General features: G+C 39.0%; 1 protein-coding gene across 1 annotated transcript in view; it reads right to left on the bottom strand.

Annotated features, from left to right (window-relative positions):
• The window catches only part of LOC142143209 (G-protein coupled receptor family C group 6 member A-like), a 68,660-nt gene that overhangs the window by 15,440 nt on the left and 27,170 nt on the right, over window positions 1-26,050 (bottom strand). Inside the window, exon 2 of the mRNA XM_075200921.1 lies at window positions 6,768-7,065. Within this exon, the coding sequence (XP_075057022.1) occupies window positions 6,768-7,065 (298 nt within the window). The remainder of the gene's footprint in view (window positions 1-6,767; window positions 7,066-26,050) is intronic.

The raw sequence follows: 26,050 nt of genomic DNA, 5'->3' as shown, positions 1-26,050 counted from the left end.
GATAATCCCTATATAGAGCCGATGGCACGGGATGTTTTTCACTATTAGCAGCTGTCTTTACCAGTAGTGTATAGTTGTTATCTGCCGTGAATTAGGTAGAGTCAGGGAAACTCCTAGTTGTAGAGCAACAAGTAGACAGATCATGACAAACAGGAAAAAAAAGAGGATGGTTCATTGGCAAGCTGGGTAAGAGGACAGGAGAGGTAATTGAGGTTAATTAACAGGCAAAAAGTTCAAGGGCAGGCACAGATTCAACAGCAAGGTTCAGTAAACAAAGCCAAGGTCAAACACACTGAAAAAAAACAGAAGATATACCAATCTATATAAAACAAAGATACAGCCTAGGGACTAGCCTATGTAAACCTAACACCAGTAAGGCAATTATGGCAATAAGTGTATTTATGTACAATCAACTGCTGGGTAGAAATCATGTGAGCAGAAACTGTTGACTGCTCAGCTGCTAGGTAATGAGCAGTGATGAGTCATGGAAGAGCTGATAAATCAGCTGCATGCAGTGTGAGTATGGTTGCTCAGCAATGGAAATACAACAACTCTGACATTCAGCAAAATCTGGAATGGATTTCTAAGACAATAGAGCAGCAAAAACATACAACAAGACAGTAAAAACATAACAACAACATGACAGCCTTTGATTTAGGTAACCATAGCTTTGGCTTTGTACTAACAAGGGTTATTGAGTATCTGTACTAATAACCTTAGGGAGTTAATACAGTTTGCTCCAATAAGGAAGATCAGAAAAAGATTAAAATCCCATTGGGCTCAAGGCAAGATACTGGTTTGTGCCCCCCGCCTCTGATCAGACCATACCACTCTATTTATTTACTCTATAAACACTAAAAATACACACCTGATAAATACTGGTCACTGTTTTCAGGTCAGTCTGACATCACACACATGGTAAACACTGATTGATCAAGGTTTAGTAAACAAAACCAAGGTCAACCACACTGAAGAAACAGAAGATATACCACAATCTGTATAGGACAAAGATACAGGAGCTAACCTAGGTAAACCTAACACCAGCAAGGCAATTAATGCAATAAATGCATTTATGTAGTTCCTTGCCAATCAGCTGCTTGATAGAAATCATGTGAGCAGGAAGTGTTGACTGATCAGCTGCTGGGTAGAAATCATGTGAACAGGAAGTGTTGACTGCTCAGCTGCCAGGTAATGCGCATTGATTGGTCTTGCAAGGGCTGATAAATCATCCGCAATATGGCACCCCCATTAGCAGCTCAGGAAGCAGGGTGAGTATGGTTGCTCAGCAACAAAAATACAACAACTCTGAAATTCAGCAAAATCTGGAATGAATTTCTGAGACAATAGAGCAGCAAAAACATAAGACATTGCAGCTAAAACATAACAACAACATGATATAGCCTTTGATTTAGGTAACAATAGCTTTGGCCTTGTACTAACAAGGGTTATCGAGTATCTGTTCTGATAACCTTAAGGAGTTACTACTGTTTGCTCCGATAAGGAAGATCAGAGATAGATTAAACCCCATGGGATCCAAGGCAAGATACTGGTTTGTATCCACCTCCTCTGATCAGACCATACCACTTTATTTATTTACTCTATAAAGACTGAAAATACACACCTGAAAAATACTGATCACTGTACACAGGTCACTCTGACTTCACACACAAGGTACATACTGTTCACTGTACACAGGTTCTACTATCATTACACACCTGACATTCCTACTGTCATGCCCCCCTCTTCCCAACTTCTCTCACACATGCCAACACCAGCCCAGCAACTTTTCACACCCATGCCACCCTTTCTCAACAGCCTTTGTCACACATGCCAAACTATTCCCACCAGCTTTTTCCTCACATTCCCCTCTTCGACAAGTTTTCACACACAAGACACCTTCTGCTCACCAGCTGCTCTCAAATATGCCATTCACTGTCCATCATATTTTTTCAGATGTTTCTCATACTTTCCACCATTTGCTGACCAGCTCTTCTTACACATGTAACTGTTGTCCACAGATTTGATGTCACATGCCCACTGCTTTTCCTACTCATGCTACAATTGCCGACCAGCTTTTTCCTCATGTTATCTCCTTGCCAACCAGCTTTTCCCTAACAAGCTCCCTGGCCACCAGCTTTCTGACATGCCCTGTCCAACAAATATTCTCTCACATGCCCACTACAATCCAGATTTTATCACACATGCCTCAATGCCCACAGCATTTCTCAATCATGCCACCACTTGTCCACCAGCCAAGGGCAGATTGTTCATTGCCCTTACCGGGAATTTTCCAAGGAGGCTGAGGACAACTGAGGCCGCTGTAGGCCACCTGATTCTTATTTTTATAAGTTCATTTTTTACTCCTCCCTGCGGCACCGGCCTTGTTCTATCCGGTCCAGTCCCCTACCCCCGGACTAGGGGTTCCAACGAGGGGGAAGGATAGAACGAGGTCGGCGCCGCTGGGGGAAGTAAAAAAATTAAGTTATAAAAATAAGAATCAGGGGGCTCCCCTCCTCCCACACTTAGCCTCCTCCAGTCCCGTTCAAGCAGAATGTCACATGGGACGAGCACCACGTGACAGGTGCCGTCCCATGTGTGCACGCGATGCAGACAGAGAAGACTTCAATAGAGCATGACTCCAACAAAGTAAGTGTAAGTGTGAGGGGGAGCTGTTATACTATTCTTTTGCTATGTGGGGGCTGTTATACTATTATTTTGCTATAAGGGGGCTGTTATAATATTATTTTGCTAAGTGGGGGGCTGCTATACTATTATTTTGCTATATGGGGCTGTTATACTATTATTTTGCTATGTGGGGGCTGTTACACTATTATTTTGCTATGTGAGGGGCTGTTACACTATTCTTTTGCTATGTGGGGGCTGTTATACTATTATTTTGCTATGTGGGGGCTGTTATACTATTATTTTGCTATGTGGGGAGCTGTTATACTATTTTACTATGTGGGGGGCTGCTATGTTATTTTACTATGTTGGGTGCTCTTATACTATGGGGGGCTTTTCTACTATTATACTATGTGAGAGAAGGGGCTGCTATACTATTATACTATGTGACAGAAAGGGGGGCTGGTATTTTACTAAAATGTGTGAGGGAAGTAAGTGGGGTAGTCTTAATATAATGTGGGTGTGAGGTAGGCAATTAATTTAATGGTGGAGTGTAGGTTGGGGCTAATTATTTAATGAGTGTTATTTTATTTGTGGTGTGATGGTGGTACAATTTAATTTAATAGTGGGTTTATAAATTTAGGATGGGATGATGGGCCCTTTTAACTTAATCCTTGGGTGGTATGGGGGCTATAAATTGAATGTGGGGATTTTTTTGGGGTGAAAGTAAATATGAATATGAATTATTTAATGGCAGTGATGGTTGCAGGAAATAGGTATATTTAACATAAATGCTATGAATTTATTGCTGGGGGGCTCTACTGTAATTTGGGTGGGAGGTAGGCTATTAATTTAAAGATGGACTGTGGGTTGGAGCTAATTATTTAATGGTCGGTGCTATTAATTTATTTGTTGGTTGATGGTGGAGCTGTTTAATTTAATAGTGGGCTCTATTAATTTAAGGTGAGGTGACAAGACCTTTAATTTAATGCTGGGGTGGTTTTGGGCTTTTAATTGAATGTGGGCCTGAGTTTGGGGAGGAGGGCTATTTATTGAGTGTGGATAGTTGTGGGAAATGGTTATATTTGTTAAACGTTAATGCTATTAATTTATTGCTAGGGCTGTTTGGAGGGTGGGAGATAGGTTTATTTTTTAAATGGGAATAGTATTATTTTAATGCCAGGGATGGTTGGAGTTTTCTAAATGTCATGTACCCATTTTGTTTTCCAAATAGGGCCTCCAACATTCCAGGATCCACCGAAGCAGCAACTGAGCTAAAGACACCAGCAGCCACGGGTGGTGAAAGTGACAAGAACAGGAGAGTCTGTCAACTGTCTGGAATCTGGTGACTGTCTCGCTTAGTCAGGTTTGGTCCGACAACAAGGACAGTTAGGAGGTATGTCTCGCGTCACACTGTACTGCTAGTGAAGGCAGAGCTGCGTGCACCAAACAGTAGTGCACAGTTTTGCCTGTGTATTCGTCTAAAATGACAACCCCCCTGTCTTAAGTGCCCCAGGCCCCCCTGAGCTTTAAACCAGCTCTGGTGATACTCTAGTGGTTCCTGCATTGATCCCATTGCCTGCCTTCTACCTTGCACTGTTCCCATTCTCAGATCACTTTGTTGAACATATGACCAGCCCCCATTACACTGACAATATTATTAATCCTGCTCCTTTGCACTTACTGTATCACCAGCAAACCCTTGGAATAGCTCTCCCCTTCACTTATGCCATTGTCTTCCAACCCTCCCTGCACTGTTATGTCAAACCACCCCCAATCAATGGCAAGAATTTCAGCTTTGTAATGATCGCATCTGGAAAGCCATTTATTATAAGGATAATTTGAAATGCATTTTTTGGAACACGCACACACAGATACACACACACAGACACAGACAAACACACAGATACACACACACACACACACACACACACACACAGAAATTTGACTGGTATTTTGCATCTCAGGACATCAGGTAAAGATGCAACAGTAAGGTCCTCATATGCTGCTCTGGCAGACTGATCAAATGCTTTTGTGCCAACAAGTTTCATAACAGTTAAACTTATTAACTAAAGTCAGATATGTTTCTTTAAAGGGAATATTGGAAGGATGTGTTAGTAGGCATCTAAACAAGTTGGAGACAAAGGTATAAAAAAGTTGCATATCATGCAAAAGGATTCATGTATTTTTATAGCACAGGACTGGCAGCTTTTTCCCTGCATTCCTTTAGAGGTGACTCCCTGTGTATTAAGTCATCACATCTAGGTTTTCTTAAATGTTACTACAGCCAAATATCAGTACTTCTAAACCCCGCCTTCTTTTGTGTTGGCCCCACCAACATTTCATTTGGTCCCACCCACACAAGGCCACTTCAATTATTTTTTCCAGGGTCAATTTAAGTTCCCAATCTGCCCCTGCCACCAGATCTACTTTCACAAGACCCCTGCCCAACATCTTTTTCCTGACACGTGCCTTGACCACCACATTTTCTCACACATGCCAGGCCCTGTTAACCAGCTTTTCTCACACATGACCCTCTGCCCATCAACATTTCTCTGCCTCTCACATTCACTCATGCTCACAAGATTTTCTCTCATATGCCACCATGCCCACAAGCTTTTCTCTCATAGTAGCTTTTCTTACACATGACCATGGCCACCAGATTTTATCATACATGCCGCCCTGTCCACCAGCTTCTCACACATACCCACCTTGCCCACAATATTCTTACACAAGCCCACTCATCATATTACCTTACCTGATACTCCTTCATTGCTTTCAGTTTACACTAAGCCTCAATCACTTGAGGGTGAGCACCAGGGATCATAGAAGCATGTGCTGAGCTCTTCCAATCAGGGCTCTCATGACTCCTGGTGCTCAGCCTCATGGGATTGCAATGCAATATACTTCATGGTCTGCATGTGCATAATTCTAACCACACAAATGGCTGCATATAACATTAGTTTTCAAGAATAAAAAACAGCCCCAAAATTAATTTCTCACTCAAAATCCCCCGATATGCTCACCCCCTAAAAAAATTCCATTTAATGCTATTCAGACATGCCACTTGCACCAAAATAGTGCCACATGCCTTGTAAAACCCCCTTTTTTAACCCAAAATTCACCCATACATTCATCTGCTCAAAAATTCCATCACATCACTTATCATCATCATCATGAATATCATTTATTTATATAGCACCACCAAATTCCAAAGTGCTTTACAATGGGAAACAAACACCATTATCATTATCAGCAGCCATTAATATAGCACCCCTAAGGGTAATACAGACAGAGAGGTGTGTGGGCCTTGATCTCAAGCTTACAATCTATGTGACAATGGGAGTTTGATACATGAGGTTAAGTGCTACATATTGCATATTGGTCCAACCAGATTACAAGGATAAAAAGTGATTAGTGGGCTATGTGATCCAGTCACATAGTAAAGTTGGTCAGGGAGTCAGAGAGCTGTTATCTTATGTGAACTACATAAGGGGTGAAAATAGGGAACCCTATGGAGGTTAAGGAATTTTATAAGCTTGCCTCAAGATTTGGATTTTCAGGGAAACGCTTAAAGGTCTGAATACTGGAGTAAAATCTTATTGTGCAAGGGAGGGAATTTCACAAAGTGGGTGCAGCCCAAAAAAGTCCTGTAACTGAGAATGGAAGTAGGTAATGTGGATGAGAGACACAAATCTTGTGCAGAACAGAGGTTTCGAGTTGGGATATAGTTTGAGACAAGTGAGGAAATGTATGTTGGTGCTGTTTTAGTAAGGGCCTTGTATGTTAGTAGAGCCTTTTACAATATGCCCTCACGTGCCACTCAGATCCCACATGTACTCTGAACTCTCTCACAAGTCCTCACACTTGCCCCTCATATGCCACTCAGACCTCCCCACATTCCTTTCACATGCCATTCAGACTGCACCAGCTGCTCTGACAGTATAGCCACTGGTTCTGCATTCTCATTAACTCCATAGGTGCCTTCGGCAGACATTCATCTCCCCATCCCCCCTCCCATGCTCCAGGACCCATATGGCTCTAAGGAATTTTTTATTTAGAAAAAAGTAAAATACATTTTTAATTGATTATATTTAAAAACACAGATTATATTGTAAATCATGTTAAGCAAAAGTGTTTAGTACCTGTGGTATAAGATAAATGCTGAGGATCCTGGAAATTGCAATGGAGGTTTCTGAATATATTTCCCCAACAACAGCTTTGACATGAGGTATATGTTGTTTGTAGTTACATTCTGTAGAATTATTTGTAGTTGCAGATTCTGGAATAAATCTCAGTGTTGATTCCACTGCTTTCAGGGTATGAGAACATGAATCGTAAATCTCATAGCCCAATTTAATTCCTTGTAACATGGTGGAGTTATTAATCTTATCAATTGCATAGATCATAGAAAGAGCTTCAATCAGGCTTCGTACATATAAGCTACAACAAAAAAGGAAAGTATTCAGAAATTTCAATTGGTAAATTTTTTATCATAAAACAAAACCAACAATAACAGCATTAATGTATGCATACTGACTTGAAAAGGAATGCCAAAATAGTTCTTAATGTGATATTAAAAATAAATATCAAATAATGCTACTTATTTACACAGAGGTGTTAAAATTAAAATTAAAATTTGGCTAGCCACCACTGCCTTAAAGGTAGCCGTCACTTTCATCATAGCAAGGATATAATACAATAATATCCAGTTTATGAAATACTGGTGATGTTTTCTCACCAGTTAGCGTCAAGGTATTTACAAACACAGCAATTTGAACAATTGAATTTTAAATGATGTTTTCATAACTGATCTCACAAATTGCACACACACAGAACATTATAAATATTATAGAACTAATTTAGTGAATAAATATAGAAGTGATTGTGTGACCCCTTCTTAACTTTTTTAAGTAGGCAGGGCATAGATCTCCATTGTCTATAATCTGTAGTCACTTTCTGCCTTTCCTGCCAGACTGGAACTGGGCTGTCATTGAGAGCCTCTGGTTTTAGTACTGTACTTGTGAGCCCTTTTATTTGTTGTATTTGTTTTCATTAAACGTTTTCAATAATGCACAACAGCTAAAATAATACAGATTACTTACAATACATTTGTCTCATAAAATACATTCAGAAGCAATATATAGGAGTGATGTACAAGTGTAAATGAATTGAACAGAAAGGTACTACATGTAACAATTTACAATATACTGTGTGTGTGTGTGTGTGTGTGTGTGTATGTGTATGTATGTATGTATATATATATATATATATATATATATATATATATATATACAATATATACATATTGTGGAAGAAGCACTGGGAACGTGACAGTTGGCAGCTGTATATGTCCCATGCTGTCTTATATGCTTTAAAAACCCAGGGAGAGTGTCTGTGTGTGCGAAAAAGCTTTCCAAAGAGTGTGTAAAGGGCTACAGGAGGAACCGATATAAGGGTTCCAGGGGTATAAATGGAGAGCGAAGGGTGGGATCCAATTATAAGGCCCCTTTTGGTTTTTCCAACCAGCTAGAAAACAAAGGTCAGAGGCCACAAGCATAGGTTTGGAATCCAGGGACAGGCGAATGGTCAGGGGCACTGGCAGAGTAGCAGAATCCGGTTTTCAGGCAAATGGTCAGGGTCAGAAGCGTAGGTTCAAGGTCCAGGAATAAGCGAGGGTCATACACAGGAAGTCAATCACAGGTTAAACACCAAGCACAGAGAGGACAAGCAGGCAGCAGAACTGTAGACAGGACGCTATAACCGGCAGTGAGGCTTTGATCTCACTGCCTTAAATAACACTAGGAGCCAATCAGGACAGAGGAGGGTAGGGCTGAGAATCAGCCTCAGGAGGCAGCTAATTAATTACTAGCTAGAACTAGCATAGGAAATAACATAACCAGGAAGCATGTATAAAAATAAAAGTGAACAGTTTAAATCATATAGGAGCTCCCCTTGGTGTTGGAGGATGTCCCTACACCCTCCTACATCTAGGCCACAAGGATAATAACAGAGCACAGAATCTAAAGCACACGCCCGGCTGCTAGTTCACGTCAGGATGTGGCATACAGCCGCGGCTCGTGACATTAGGTAAGTAATTTTCTGTCTTTCTCTCCCTCCCCAGCCTGTCCCTCTCTCTCTCTCCATCCCCAGCCTGTCTCTCTCTCCCCCCAGCCAGCCTGTTTCTCTGTCTCTCTCTCCCCCCGAGCCAGCCTGCCTCTCTGTCTCTCTCTCCCCCCCACCCAGCCTGTCTCTCTCTCTCCCCCCCAGCCAGCCTGTCTCTCTCCCCCCCAGCCAGCCTGTCTCTCTGTCTCTCTCTCCCCCCAGGCCAGCCTGTCTCTCTGTCTCTCCCCCCCTAGTAAGCCTGTCTCTCTCTCCCCCCTAGCCAGCCTGTCTCTGTCTCTCTCTCCCCCCTAGCCAGCCTGTCTCTGTCTCTCTCTCCCCCCCAGCCAGTCTGTCTCTCTGCCCCCAACCTGTGAATCTCTTCCTCCTCCCAACCTGTGAATCTCTCTCTACCCCTTCCCCAACTTGTGAATCTCTCTTTCACTCCTTCCCCTTCTTTTGACTCCCCCTCAGTGTGTGTGTGTGTGTGTGTGTGTGTGTGTCTCTGCCCTGCCCCCCAATCCTCTGTTTACCCCTCTCTCCAATCTGTCTCCTCCTCAGCTTGTAAGTCTCTGACCATCTTCACTAGCTATTAAATTAATAGTAGTGGAGGCTAGCAATGTATTGGTAAGGCCTATTAATTTAATGGAGTTAGGTGCCAATAATTTAACTGGTGTTGGGGTTATTCATTTATAGGTGGGGCTATTAATTTAATGTGGGTATGGTCTATTTAACTTAGGTATGGGCTATTCATTTATTGGTGGTGACTATTAATTTAATGGGGATAAGGGCTATTAATTTATTTTAAGAAAAGGGAAAAAGGAAAAGGGGGAAGGGTAGGAAAATGTGTATATAGGGCACTCTTTTGGTACACTATGTACAATGTATTTCTGTTAAGAGTAATATCTTTATTAGAATAAACACATAATTCGTTAGCAAAATAATTAAAAACCTACAGTGAATGAAAATGTTGACCAAATAAACTGGGTAGAACACTGTTAAAAAGTAGTAAAAAAGACTACTATGCTGTCTCACTATGTTCTGTCAATAATGTTAAGAAATGAGCTGTACCAATATCATATAAGGTATTGATATTGAATTCAGTATACAAAAAACTATGGTGGGTTATCCTTGTTGTGTATCCAATCCTTCTATCATTTCAAAGGTTTATTTCAGGACACATTGTTTCCCATTAATGACTAGATACAAATCTCCTCTCAACAAAAACAGTCCCTTATTATTGCTCCCAGGGGTGGAACTAGGTACTGCACTGGTTATTGTAGTGTGGATATTAATAATCTAATAGTGCAGAGGTACATATTCTAACCCCTCTACTGCTAAATAGTAAAGGTGTAATATTATGTTCAAGTATATGAATTGAGCAATATAGGAGACTGGGGTTAGGTATCACTTAATATCTAGATACCTGTCTTGCCACCTAATCCGATTATCTACCTCTAAATCTGCTAATAGGTGAGGTGCCCTATGGTGTGAGAGCCCAAGGTCTAACTAGTAAGGGATCAGCTAGTATAATATGCTCTTCTAGATAGCGTGTACTTTCTAACACTATAGTATAGTGCCTAGCGTAACCCCGCTAATCTATAGGAGAGGAGTAAGGTAGTGCAGCTTAATACATATTTAGATAATATTAGACAGTCAAATAGTAAACGCCAACGCGCGTTTCGCTACGAGCTTTATCAAGGCAACCCGATGACAAGCAATGATAGGCTATTTAAGCGTGTAATCACGCCCCTTTGTGACGTGGATTTTCTTCTAACTGAGAGTGACATCTCCATCTGGGCCAATTGGAGCTATGCCTACTATCACGTGATCCAGCCCGGAGACACAATCACGGGCCAGCTAAACTGTATTGGTTACTATGGCAGCAAAAAGGGGAGGAGAGAGACATCCACAACAATAGTACTCGGGGACAAATTACTGCCAAAATGCTAGGTCTTATATATACCTCCTGCTGAATTGACAGAAGTGACGATTATCCAATCATTCATAACCATGTATCTGGTAAGTATTGTGAAAGAGATGATAACTATAGGATTCATTATGCGTATTTCAGATATATCCATATTATATATAAAGAGGAAAATTAGCCGTGAGTGTAGTCTAGTATGGGGCTGATAAGACAAATGAGTTGATACAAATTCTGATAAAACATGATAGTTTATTATTAGAACAGTACACGAAAGAGATAACAGTACTTGGGGAAAAATTAAAACAACATGAAAATTTGGATAGCTTTCAGAAAGCATATGAAAATTTTAAGGATGATCTAGACCATTTTGAAAAAATAGTGGAGGATAAAAAGCGTGTCAAATTTACAAGAGATCGTAATGATTATCTTAATAACACAGTTTTCAGATGGCATCTCAGGAGACCTATTAACAAATCAGTCTCCTTTACAAGTGCCTCTGAGATAGATTCATCTGAAGGAGAGGCAGGAGAACCATCTATGTCAACTAGAGAAGACTCATCATTAAGGAGGGATTTTTTAGGGTTGTGTACAAGAGATCGAGAAACCAACAATACTGCAAAACGAGAAAGATACGCAGGGGGGGGAAGAAACACAGAAAGAAAGAGAAAAGCAATGGAGGAGCAAGAGATTCCTCACACCACACGGAAGAACTACAGGAGAACGAGATTTTAGATGATGAATTGAGAATTATTAATCTCACAGATAAACATCTTAGCCCTACTCATATTAAATTATTGAGTAAGGGCTTTCTCTCCCACACAGCCCTTTGATAGGTTTGGATGGGAGAGAGATCTTATGCTCTTCTCCAGAAAGCTACTTCTAAAGAAATTCTTTTCTAATCGCTCTAGTAACACAGATAACCCTGTTGTATCACAGCAGGATACGACTACTCTGATTCTTAATATGGAAGAAGAAAGAAATGCATTACAAATACTGGAAGAACTCGATAATACGTACCAATCCCCCATTATACAATCTGAACTTCCTAAGTTTAGAAAAAAAAAATCCACTTTCTTACCGGACATTAATATCTGTCCACAAGTTAAGGTCTTCAGAGATTTAGTCTCTAAAGATCTAGATCAACTTTTTCTCAAATCTTTTGAAAACAGACAATATGAAGGTAATACAAGTAAGGTAGAGAGAATAATACTAAGGGAGATACAGATGTGGACTGATACCATCATAAAACCCTCAGATAAAGGAGGGAATATTGTCCTTTGGCCTAAGGCACAGTATCTGAAAGAGGCCTACAGACAGCTGAATGATACAAGCTGCTATCAACGCCTTATTTTTAACCCAGCAGCCAACTATCTATCGTCCTATAATAGACTTATTAAACATACCTATGAGGAAGGAGTCATTTCTAAAGAGGACTATGAATATCTGGAGGTCCCACATCCTAAGACACCGGTTTTTTACATCTTACCTAAAGTTCACAAGAATGAACAAAATCCCCCAGGGAGACCGATTGTATCGGGAATAAACAGCCTTACCGAGAAAGCCAGTATTTTTGTAGATCTTCACTTACGTAAATATGTGTTAAGTCTAAACTCGTATGTGAGAGACACTCTGGATGTGCTATCTAAAATAAATCACATTACAGTGACCGCATCCACCAAATTGGCTTCCCTAGATGTTGAATCTTTGTATTCAAACATAATACACAAACAGGGAATTAAAGCGGTACGTTATTTCCTAGATATGGACAAACATGAGAATGTAAATGACTTTCTGATATTATTACTGCAATTTATACTAACAAAAAACTACTTCCTATTTGAGGAGAAGTTCTTTCTTCAAATACGTGGGACGGCAATGGGGACAGCATGTGCCCCCACGTATGCAAATTTATTCCTGGGCTGGTGGGAAAGGGAACATGTTTTTAATTCACAAAATGATAAATACACCCAGCACATCACTTTATGGTTACGCTACATTGATGATGTCTTTATGCTATGGGATGGACATGATTCCCTTTTCCAGGAGTTTATTACATGTCTTAATGAGAATGATCTAAATCTAAAATTAACTTCTGAAATTAACAGTACCAAAATCAATTTTTTGGATCTGACCATCACTAAAACCGAGGATGGGAAATTAAGTACAGACATGTACAGGAAGAAAACCGCAACTAATAGCCTGCTTCATTACACAAGTTCCCATTTTCCCCCAGTTATCAAGGGGATCCCCAAAGGGGAACTGCTAAGAGTTAAAAGGAACTGCTCTGACGAAGGGGTCTGTACATATAGAACTAATGAACTGGTACAGAGATTACTCAACAGGGGGTATAGTAGACGAAGTATCAGGCAAGCTGAACAATCAGTAAAAACTAGAGACAGGGAGTCACTCATCTACATTCCAACAACAAATAGGAAACGAACAACAAACGTACAAACTAGGATGATAGGCACGTTCTGCACCGAGTGGAAAGACATAAACAAGATCTTTCAAAAACACTGGCATATTCTGTTGCTTGATGAGGATCTGAAAAATACCTTACAAGACAGAGTATCCATCACATGGAGGCGTTCCAAAAATTTGAGAGACAATTTAGTACACAGCTCATCCCAAATACAACGGGAACGAATATCAGATAGACCAAAGGGATGCTTTAGATGTGGAACATGCAAGGCCTGCAATTACATTGTACAAACAAAGGAGCACAAGGATAGATTCTCCAAGATTTGGAGGATCGACCAATTTTTGAATTGCAACACATGCAATGTGGTATACTGTCTAAACTGTCCATGTAAATTGCGATACATAGGGATGACCAGTAGGCCGTTTAAAAGGAGGATTCTTGAACATGTCAGCAATATCAAAAATGCTGGCAAGGACAAGACCAATATGAGGCCGCTTTCTACAGTAGCCAGACATTTTAACAAATATCACAATAGTGATCCAAGATTTTTGACTGCATTTGCTATGGAGCAAGTTATTTTGGGTCTTAGAGGAGGAGACATACACACAGAACTCCTAAAACATGAAACAAAGAAAATCTTTCTTATGGGGAGTCTAATTCCGCATAGCCTCAATGACAACAGTAACTATATGGTTTTTACTTAATTGCCATATTAGTATATAACCTAATAGTGTAACAGTATGTTATAGGTATTTATATACACCTAACAATGCACACTATTTAATATATATACAGGTCACTATATAGGAGATCAACGCAGAAGTAAAGGAGTGACGTATTAAATTTCAAAATTACCTGATTGGATATACTTGTAAGGTTACCCCATATGATAAATGGAGGTGACACCAGTATAATCCATAGCGTACAATATCAATGACCAACATTGACCATTATGTAAAAGATTTAGCTATAACTTTGAGAAGGATATATCAATCAAATTTCAGATCACCTGATTAAATATACAGAAAGAGTTGTCCCATGCAATAAATGAGACAACACAGCTAACATAATCACACTGGACGATATTCACCACTGGTTCTAATGGATTTTATATTACAAATTTAAATACAAGGGGACTATGGATTCCCTTTTTTTTCACTCAGGTATAAAATTCACATCAATATATATACAATACCAGTTTACACCTCTCACTATCATCAGAATGGGTTTTATTACCATCATACAATTACAAAGTTTTTGTCACGATTTATAATTTGTTCATATGTCACATTGACACATTGTTTTTGCTCACTTATTATGATATTTTTTGGTAATAATATTCCATATAGCATATATTCATATGCTTTATCAAAGAAATTTTTATTCACTTTATATTTACACTTATTAATGGGTACCACTGACATCACGTTAGGGCAGTGTCTTATCAGCCCCATACTAGGCTACACTCACGGCTAATTTTCCTCTTTATATATAATATGGATATATCTGAAATACGCATAATGAATCCTATAGTTATCATCTCTTTCACAATACTTACCAGATACATGGTTATGAATGATTGGATAATCGTCACTTCTGTCAATTCAGCAGGAGGTATATATAAGACCTAGCATTTTGGCAGTAATTTGTCCCCGAGTACTATTGTTGTGGATGTCTCTCTCCTCCCCTTTTTGCTGCCATAGTAACCAATACAGTTTAGCTGGCCCGTGATTGTGTCTCCGGGCTGGATCACGTGATAGTAGGCATAGCTCCAATTGGCCCAGATGGAGATGTCACTCTCAGTTAGAAGAAAATCCACGTCACAAAGGGGCGTGATTACACGCTTAAATAGCCTATCATTGCTTGTCATCGGGTTGCCTTGATAAAGCTCGTAGCGAAACGCGAGTTGGCGTTTAGCTGAGCTCACTATTTGACTGTCTAATATTATCTAAATATGTATTAAGCTGCACTACCTTACTCCTCTCCTATAGATTAGCGGGGTTACGCTAGGCACTATACTATAGTGTTAGAAAGTACACGCTATCTAGAAGAGCATATTATACTAGCTGATCCCTTACTAGTTAGACCTTGGGCTCTCACACCATAGAGCACCTCACCTATTAGCAGATTTAGAGGTAGATAATCGGATTAGGTGGCAAGACAGGTATCTAGATATTAAGTGATACCTAACCCCAGTCTCCTATATTGCTCAATTCATATACTTGAACATAATATTACACCTTTACTATTTAGCAGTAGAGGGGTTAGAATATGTACCTCTGCACTATTAGATTATTAATATCCACACTACAATAACCAGTGCAGTACCTAGTTCCACCCCTGGGAGCAATAATAAGGGACTGTTTTTGTTGAGAGGAGATTTGTATCTAGTCATTAATGGGAAACAATGTGTCCTGAAATAAACCTATGAAATGATAGAAGGATTGGATACACAACAAGGATAACCCACCATAGTTTTTTGTATACTGAATTCAATATCAATACCTTATATGATATTGGTACAGCTCATTTCTTAACATTATTGACAGAACATAGTGAGACAGCATAGTAGTCTTTTTTACTACTTTTTAACAGTGTTCTACCCAGTTTATTTGGTCAACATTTTCATTCACTGTAGGTTTTTAATTATTTTGCTAACGAATTATGTGTTTATTCTAATAAAGATATTACTCTTAACAGAAATACATTGTACATAGTGTACCAAAAGAGTGCCCTATATACACATTTTCCTACCCTTCCCCCTTTTCCTTTTTCCCTTTTCTTAAGATATATATTGGCAATGTGTAGGAGCACCTCCCCATCTGATGAGACAAATAGATCTCTGTGATATATAAGGGGTTGAGCTTGGTGCGGTGAAAATTGTTTTGTTTGCTATTAATTTATTTGTGGGGCTAGTCATTTATCGATAGGGGCTATGTTTTAACATGTTGAATGATTGTGGTGGTGGGGGTTATTACTTTAATAATGTGGGGTTTTGGGTGCATTTAATTGAATTTGGTACTGATTTGGGGCAGAAGAAGGCCTATTTGCGAAATGTGAATACCATTTAATGTCGGGGCTGTTAGGGGGCAAATATGCCTATTTTTTATATGTAAATAATATTAATTTAATCTTGGGAAGGAGACCTGATTATTAAACATGGATACTTTGTTTAATGAAAGGGCTGGTTAGAGGAGGGAGGCCTAGAGTATTTACTAGTTGCTTTGCTTTCCTTGTGGTGAATAATAACAATTTTTTTTCAAACAGGGTCTCAACAGGATCCAGCCAAGCAGCAAGTGAGCTTAAGACGCCAGCAGCAGCACCAGGTAGGCAAACCACAAGAACAGGTAGGAGAGAGTTGCACAGCCCCCCACCACAGTAGGATGGCTACTTCTCTTGCAGCTGTGCACGCATTGGGAGGCAGCATATTCTACCATCAAAATGGGGGGGGGGCGCCAATGGTGTCTCTCGCCCAGGGCACTAAAATCTCTAGTTACGGCTCTGAACATTATCATAGTGTGCGCATATTTATTATGATGCAATGTAGACAAATTTATATGCATAATTATGTAAGGGATACAAATAGCATGCATACAAAATAATTGCAGATAGTAAGATATTCCAATAAGTACACTAGAAAATGTTGGCAATAATGGTAAAGTGAAATAATTAGCTGATTAACAGTAATAAGCCAAATAAATGTCTTCAGAGACCTTTAAACACTCTGGGGACTGTAGACACAGTCATTAAGCAAAAAGATGAAATTCTTACTGAATCATTTATGTAAGTCTGAACGCTGTATACACATCAAGCAAGATCATGGTCAGTGTTCTCCCCAGAAAATGTTTCCAGCCGGGTGTCATTAAGAAGTAACCGGGTGGGGGCAGTTGCAATACTTTGCAATAATATAGAAAAATGTTGGAGGTTATTGCACACACCTGCTAGCACTGGTGGTCAGTGGTCTAACACACTGCTAGCTTTAGTGCATACACTACTTGGTTTCACAGCAGATGACAGCACTAGGCGTTGTTGTGGTGCCAGTTCCCCAGTTAGGCAGCACTGTAATGAACACTGGGAGAAAGATACTTGTTCTTTACAACTGTCCCGAGAAGAGAATGACCATGGGACAAATATATATTTTTTTCTTTATGAAACTATAAGTTTATGTATCTGATGATAGGGGTATAGATGAGAAAACAAAAGGGGTAGCAAAGCCACCAGCATTAGCATCTTATTTATTATCACTACATTACATTAGCCATATGAAGTTTCTCTTCTGGTATCACAGGTATGTGGGAACTGCCCTTGTCATGCAAACATGTTATGCCTGTTATTTCAGTTATGCTAAAGATTCTGCCAGAGGTTATAAAGAGAAACAATGAGTGTACAGTAAGGTGAACACAGGAATTAGTCACACATGTTGTTGTACTTTCATTAATTTAAGGTCACCCAAAACAACTTACATGAATGATAACCAGGCTTTAGTTTACCATCTTGCAAATGGTGACTAAGTTAGCAACAATTTGAGAAAATCCTTAGACATATAGGAAAGTGATAACTAGAGTTGTAATAACAAAAGAACTGCTTCCCATCTTCTTATGTATAGAGGGCCACGTTTTATGACCACACATTGTGGAGGACCGGAGAGCACAGAGTGTTATGGTAAAAAAAGTAAATGGTACGTGTAGTACAGTGAAATGGATATACTAAATTGGTTGTGCTACTCAACAGTGCATAGTACAGTGATAATATAAAATGTTGTGTGCATATATATCTCACGTTTGGGTTGAAAAGAGAATAGTTATTGAGCACTGCATGATACAAAGTATATAGAAATATTTAGCAAACACATCATGGTAAAAGTTTCATGTCCATCACAAACAGCACTGTGCTTAGATTAGCAGCTTCATGACTACTGCATACAGTCCCATGCCCATCATTGCAGCTCTGAGCCAGCATAACTACCTTCTACCTAGCACATACAGTTCATCATTACACAGCCCTCTATCCATCATTACAACTTCTTGCCTATATATAAACAGACCTGTGCTTACAGTTCTGTATACACTATATACATAGCTGTACTCAGCATTTATAAACAGCTCCAGGCTAGCGGAATGATCTGGATGTGATAATGTTAGAAGATCTTAACTTGATAGTAAAAAAAATTAATTTGTTTAAGATCAGTGCAGGCATTCAGGTTAGTATACCTTAACAAATAAGCATGCATAATACTTGCTATATAGCCATCCTTGCTAGTATATTCCCATTCACTAGGTCACATGCAATGGTCTTCTTAGTTAAATATAGTAAACAACCTTGTTAAATAAATACCTGTTTTTTCCTCTTGCTGTGCTAGAGGCACTGAAGCAATTTAACTACAATTAATAAACTACTAGATTATATAATATGAAACATACATAGTGTAGAAAATGTGGAATACAAATCACATCCATCATTTTTCTTGTATAAGAATTCTAAATTCCATTATTTAGATTACACATTTTATAGTTCTTTTATAGTTAAAATTCATCAACAGAAAATTCAGTGAAAAATATAAACAGTATCTATAATTTTGCTAATTACTTTTAAAAGAAAATAGCAATACTAACCTGGTACAAATGAAACTATCAATTTCCTTTTTCTGTAATAAGTTTGAGATTTCTTGATGGATTGGAAAAATCCCACCAATCATGATGTCCCCGGGTAGACGAGCTACAGCTTGTTCAGAAATGTCATATGGCCATACAACTCTCCAACAGGAAATAATAGAAATGGTATAAAAGAGACAGTTTCCATACATGATTAACTGTGTCCACAATCAGAAATTAAAATAAGAAAATGCGTCTTTCCTCTGTAACATTTATATAGCAAAAATTTTGGTTTTCCCCTTTTAAGAATAAACTATATATTTCACAAATTGCAAAGGGTTTGTCTAAAAATTCTGCTGGAAAATCCACCAATTAAGTTTCACCAGCAAAATACCATCGCCCAAGAATGTTATTATTCATCATGTGTCCTTAAACGGGTTAGAAAATCTCACAATGCCTAGGGCACTTGAAAATAAACGTACTGATCTTTTTTTGTACATTGTTAACTTTTTATTTAATTTTTCAATTATATTTTCAGGTATTGCTTCTCAAAATGACAAAACCAAAGGAAACAAAACATGAAAAAACAAATAATATATTTATTAAGTTTAATAATCTTTTGAAGAAAGTTTCAGTAAGAATTATGTTAACTATGTATATGCATGTTATTCAACTGCTAGCCCAAAATCAAGACTTTTTTCTTTTTAAATACTTTGTGGATAAATGACATTCATTACAACCGCACAATTTAGTTAGTTTGCATCTTAAGATACATGTGACATAGTAAGTAAAACGTGTACATTTCATTAAGATATGCTTAAAATATATAATATGTACTTGAATATTATATTTTAGCCTTTTCCTATCTTGTACATCTCTATAAGTTTATCGTTAATTGTCTTAGAATGCTCTTTGGTCTTCATTTTCACAGCTTTCGTTCAGATTCACAGGATGACCATGTTATTTGAAATAGGGGGCCTTTTATCCATAGAAGCTGACCTTTTTAAATTATTCAAAGGTGGAGGCTAATTGGATGCCAATTGTTCGGGCAATATGTTTCAGTGTAAACTTGGAGCTTCCACTGCACCGGGTTTGAATACTTATGCAAGCAGCCATTTTCAGATTTCATTTTTTATGTTTTAAAGATATGCAGACAAAAACAGAATTATCAGTTTGAACATGTATTTTAAGAGCCTACTAATTCTCAATAAAGATACTGTCTTTAACAATCTGTGTAAGTGCCATTTGTAATACAGACACATCGGTGGACTTTTAGGGGGTTTTATACTTTTGCAAGCCACTGTACAAGCTGCATACTGATGAAATAGAGCAGGTAAAGTTTATACTTTATACTGATTAATGAAGTATGGACTAGATAATTATGTGGGTCTATTTCCCACTTGTTATAGTGGGTGGGTGAGTCATGCTAAAGGATATTGCCTAATGATCAAACAGTACTGATGAGAAAGTATAAATTATTGTGGCAAAATTATTGATTATACATTAGTATTTTATTTTTGCAGTTAATAATATCAGTGGTATCAATTGCAATTGATGGCATTCATTGATTGTATTAATCACATGATAATATATCACACATAGTTTTTATTTGACATACAAATCAACAAAAAATTAACAGCATCCAAAATTAAAAATGTAAAATATTATCCATAATTCATGAAGAGTAGTTAAAAAGTATGTACTAGTATATGCACTTTTATGAAGGAAATCTGGATAAGTACCCCGAATAGTAAAAATTAAAATTATTATTGGGACTTTGCCTGGCAACCCGATGCAGTTGGTGATGCTAACTGGCATATATTTGCTGTATGATGGATTTTATGTTGCAAATATCTTAAGATAGCTGTTCAGACATATTTTTACATATTCTACTGCCCAAATGTTTATATTTAACTCTAAATGAGGCTCCTAGTTTGCAAATCAAATGTGAATAGACTGAGTTTATAGGTTATGTTAAAATAACTTAAGCCAACCCTACTACAATGTTTATTTGTGTGAAAAATAGGTGTTTATAAGACCAAAATTGTCTGGCCTTTAATTTCTGTAAAGTGTTATAAAATAAATTCAAGCACATCTACTCTGCTATTTATTTGAGTGAAAACGAAAAAAGAATATTTAGAATAAAGTATAAAAAAATTGAAGCACAGAAACTGTGGTATTTAAAAGGACTGTATGAAGCCCTCAAGCCCTAGAACTTTAGCTTGTTGCCTTTCAGCCAAATTTCTGCTGAAACACAGCAAAATTTGGAAATTGTGTCAATATTAGTTTTCTTGTTAATTTTCCTTGCAAAATCACAATTATTTCCAATTCATGTGCTCCCAGTTCTGATTCACCCATCCCACTTTCTGCCAACCATCCACAATATCTGTGGCCGAAGCCAATTTATACACTAAAATATCAAGTGGGTGCAGATAGGTTTGAATAACAATAGTTAGTAGATATTTGCCATCTCGGCTGTACACAAGCGCCCAAATCCCTAAGTAATGCAGATACAAAAATCTTGAAAGGCATAATTTTAAAGCTATCATTTTGCTAAGTGCCCATATACCTGCTGTACATTTTGTCTATTTTTAACCATTCCAGCAGTGATGGTTGGCGGCTATAGCCATGGCTAATTTTGGAAATTCTCGTGGAATTTTCACAGACTTGAAGTGATATAGACTTGTAGTGAACTTATAATTAAGTCTTCACAATTTTATCACCTGCAGCTTCAGTCCAAGTGATCAATATGTACATCATCACAACCCTCATCAATATCAGCAATGTATGTTGGATCAGGGCTGACATTCCAAGTTTTGTTCTCTGAATACCTCAACTGACCCTTTGTGCTAGGGAATGCTCTCAGATGTGGCAGTCAATTATTTTTTGTTTATTATTTGCCTGCTTAACGGCAGCTGCATCCAGTTGCGCAACTGTTTCCTGTTCATCATCTACAATTCAGTCAACTTCACAAGTAGTTCCTGCAAATAGATTGTCTAATGCAATTACATTTTATAAGTTACGTCAGCGCTTTTCGCAACTTACACTTGCGCCTCCTTATGACTAGGGTGTCATGCGCCGCCGCGGGCACCGCCGCCACTCACTGCCCCTGGTTCCCAGTGTCCCGGTCGTCATAGAAAAGAAACTAGGACCTCAGTTTATCGGACCATTCCCAGCAAGTTCCATCATCACTCTGCAAATAGACCTCGGCCTCTGCTTGTGAAAGGTGACCATGAGTTCATCGTGGAGAAAATTTTGGACTCAAGAAAAGTACAAGGTCAGGTCCAGTTCTTAGTGCACTGGAAGGGCTATGGCCCAGAAGAGCGATGTTGGATACTCCACGCTGAGAGACTCAAGAAGGAATTCTTTAAAAAAAAATTCCCCCGAAGCCTGGTTGTTGGGGTTCCTTGATCCCTCCTCAAGGGGGGGTACTGCCATGAGCCGCCGCGGCGGCCGCGGGCACCGCCGCGACTCACTGCCCCTGGTTCCCGGTGCTATGACGACCGGGACGTCACATCCGGTTTCACGGCCCTGACCATTGCCAGGGCAACGGCCGGACGCCGAAACCACTGCTATTGCGCCCCGGCCACTCAGTACAGCCGGGCGCGCTCACTACAGCCTGCGGGCTAATTAAGGCTTTAATGTAATTAGCTGTGCCCTGTGTGTTGTTGCAGGAAGATACCCTGATTGGTTGGCTCCAGTATATAAGGCAGGGAATGCTTAGCCTCCCTGCCGGTTATTGCGTCCTGTTTCAGTTCTGATGCCTGCTACTTTGTCCCTGCTACTTTGTCCCTGTGTTTGGTGTTTAACCTATGATTGATTTCCCGTGTATGACCCTTGCCTGTTCCTGGACTTTGAACCTGTGCTTCTGACCCTGATCTATTGCCTGAACCCGGATTTTGACTCTCTGCTAATGACCTTGATCTTACGCCTGTCCCTGGATCCTGAACCTGTGCCTGTGACTCCTGACCTTGATTTGCTCTTTGAATACGTTGTCTGCTGCCGGCATCGATTCTGGCCTGGACCCTACCCTGCTGTCTATCATAACACTACATTCCTGGGTTCTCCTTAGCCGTTACACATCTTCCGACCCTCTGTTTGTCTGCAGCCAAGTCTGCCTCCACCACTAGGGGCAACAGTGAACACCAGACTTCAGAGCAAACTCCGGGTTTTCTTGTATCGGCTGGAGGGGTTCCTAACATGGGGAGTCAGAGTGAAGGAAGGAAGGTACAGACAAGTGTAGGCTGAGTACAGGAAACATATTCTCCTAATTGAGATTTAGGCAGACTTGTACGACGAAGCATATGTGCCTGTCAAGAATTATATCTCTTGTGGGTTCTGTAAGGATTGTGAATTGATCTCTCCGACAGATGGCATTTCCCTAATTTGTCCCACCTATATTATATGAATTAGATGTCTTATGTTGGTGTGACTTAATTGTTATTTGAATTCATACGAACACAAGGAATAAGGTTAGCACTGCTGTTTTGGAAATTATTTTTTTTTAATACCTCAAAAAAAAGTAAATGCGTTTTTAGCACTTGCAACAAATGTAAAAAATCTTTTCTAGTGCTTATGACATTCATGATCAAATGATCCTGTTTACCTAGGCATATGCAATTGTGTTTGCATAGTGTACTGTTATTGATACTTTTACAAACAATACTGTAAGCACACCACTTTCTGTTTTAGAATTGTATCAACAACCTAATTGTGGCTTTTATTCACTCAGATCTTTTGCACTTTGAAAAATACCAGCATTAAGACAAATATTTTTTATTATTTCAAATCTTAGTATATTTGCAATGTAATCCCTGATTGGTTATTTATATTGCAAATGTATTATATGTGTTTATGGGATTACAACAAAGGCACATGGAGCAGGTGTACGGGTAACGTGTAAGTCTTTTTGAGATGCCTTACGCAAAGGTGAGACACCTCATTTTATCATGAAAACTCTTTTATCAGTATCCTCAAGCAATACCACCGCTGACTAATTTGTTGTACTGTGGTCTGGGCCATTCCAGACAACAGTAGCTGTGGTGGCAGGAATATTCCGACTGCTTTTATTCAAGTGTTGAAGCAGTTCATACAGCCGTACACTAGCGAGGAACTTGTCACAAATGTTTTGAAGGCTCGGGTGTGCAGTGTTGTTCACAGGCACTTGCAAATGGAGCTAGGCATTAGTCACTCCATAAGCCAACTGCAAAGGCGGTAAAGCAACTTGAGGAGGAGGCAGGTAAAGTATTTTGAAAAACTGCGATGGAAGAGTAGGAGACAATTTTAAAGTACACGGGCCTGATTAATTAAAGATCTTAACTTAAGAAACTTCTTAGTTAAGTCTCCTGGACAAAACCATGTTACAATGCAAGGGGTGCAAATTAGTATTCTATTTTGCACATAAGTTAAATACTGACTGTTTTTTAATGTAGCACACAAATATCAACTTTAAATTTCAGTGTACAAATAAGCTATCAAGTATTTGTGTGCTACATGAAAAAACAGTTAGGGCTAGATTTACTAAGCTGCAGGTTTGAAAAAGTGGGGATGTTGCCTATAGCAACCAATCAGATTCTAGCTTTAATTTATTTAGTACTTTCTACAAAATGACAGCTAGAATCTGATTGGTTGCTATAGGTTAACTAAATCATATTCTGACCCAGATGACTGCTATCTGATCTTGATCAGCACTTTTCACGCTGAACAAATCACACTCATCTCTCTTTATGCACCTAATTAAGGCTAGACCACCTTCTTTTCTGAGGTGTTTAAACGTATTGGGCACCTTGCACAGGATCATATATTCCTCACTGGGGATTTTTACACTATTCTGAATCCAACTTTGGATATATCCTATGACTCCACCAATCAGAGAGTTCCTTTCAACCCCTCGAAAGACTCCCAATCCCTCTAGATATGCCTTTATAGCCTAGCTTTACATGATACCTGACACCTTAAAAGCGCTGATGCTAAAGGCTTTACACATTACTCAGCTTCACATAACAGTTATTCTCGTATTGACATGAATTTTGTTTTTCACTCCCTCACACAGACGGTTATGAATGCAGAGATTTCCCTTGCATGGACTGACCACACGGGTTTATATCATTTTTGTTCTGATTAAACTGGCCACTCGATCTCACTGGTGGCGCCATGATGACTCCCTTCTGTTGTCAATGACGACAGACATATCACGAGATTAAGGATGCCATCACAGACTATTTTGAACTTAACACCTCTGACAAAATTGTACTGGGTATCCTTTGGGAAGCTCATAAGGCTACCATTAGAGGTAGGCTGATAAGTAGAGATGCTCACTGACCCCAGTGTTTTGGTATTGGTTTTGGTTTGGGATCTGGATTACTTTTGTGTTTTGGTTTTGGCAAAACCGCCCTTGCGTGTTTTGGTTTTGGTTTTGTTTGGTTTTGTTTTGCAATTTGAAAAAACAACATAATTTAGTGCTCCACCTGTTTTTTGGATAAGTGAGGTAATTCTACAGCTAATAAATGTCAACGAGCGCTGACCCCCCCAGGATGTGTGCTTTTATCAGACACATACCAATCCAGGGTGGCAGTCAACGCACTAAAAAGAGCGATCAAAATCCATATAAAAAAGCAGTTTGGTGTCTGTCTATATATTACACCCTACACTTATAGTTAAATAGAAAAAAAAACAGCCTGCAAAGACTGGACGATCAATAGAAATGGTCAAAGCATCTTTTGTGTTTGGCTCTAGACTACACCCAAACCTTATTAGTGCAAATTAGAAAAAATTCAGTTTAATCCCTGGTAGGCCGTCCTTAATTCTACAGCTACACACACCAATCCAGGGTGGCAGCCAATGGTCTAAAAAGAGCTATTGAAATCCATAGCAAAAAAGGCAGTTTGGTGTCTGTCTGTATTTTACACCCTACACTTATAGTTAAATAGAAAAAAAACAGCCTGCAAAGACTCTACGATCAATAGAAATGGTCAAAGCATCTTTTCTGTTTGGCTGTAGATTACATCCAAACCTTATTAGTGCAAATTAGGAAAAACACCTTTTAATCCATGGTAGGCTGTCCTTAATTTTACAGCTACACACACCAATCCAGGGTGGCAGCCAACGGTCTAAAAAAAGCTATCGAAATTCATTGCAAAAAACTCAGTTTGGTGTCTGACTGTATTTTACACCCTACACTTATAGTTAAAAAACAGCCTGCAAAGACTGGACGATCAATAGAAATGGTCAAAGCATCTTTTCTGTTTGGGTCTAGATTACATCCTACACTTATAGTGAAATTGACAAAACAGCAGCCTGCAAAGACTGTACATTAAATAGAAATGTCCCAAGTCCCTTTTCTTCTTCAGTTTGTCAAGCTGCTTTCCAATAGTCGAATCAAGG

This window comes from Mixophyes fleayi, chromosome 3, assembly GCF_038048845.1.
Source record: "Mixophyes fleayi isolate aMixFle1 chromosome 3, aMixFle1.hap1, whole genome shotgun sequence".
In the NCBI taxonomy this organism is placed as follows: domain Eukaryota; kingdom Metazoa; phylum Chordata; class Amphibia; order Anura; family Limnodynastidae; genus Mixophyes; species Mixophyes fleayi.
This window is presented reverse-complemented; position numbering and strand designations above follow the sequence as displayed.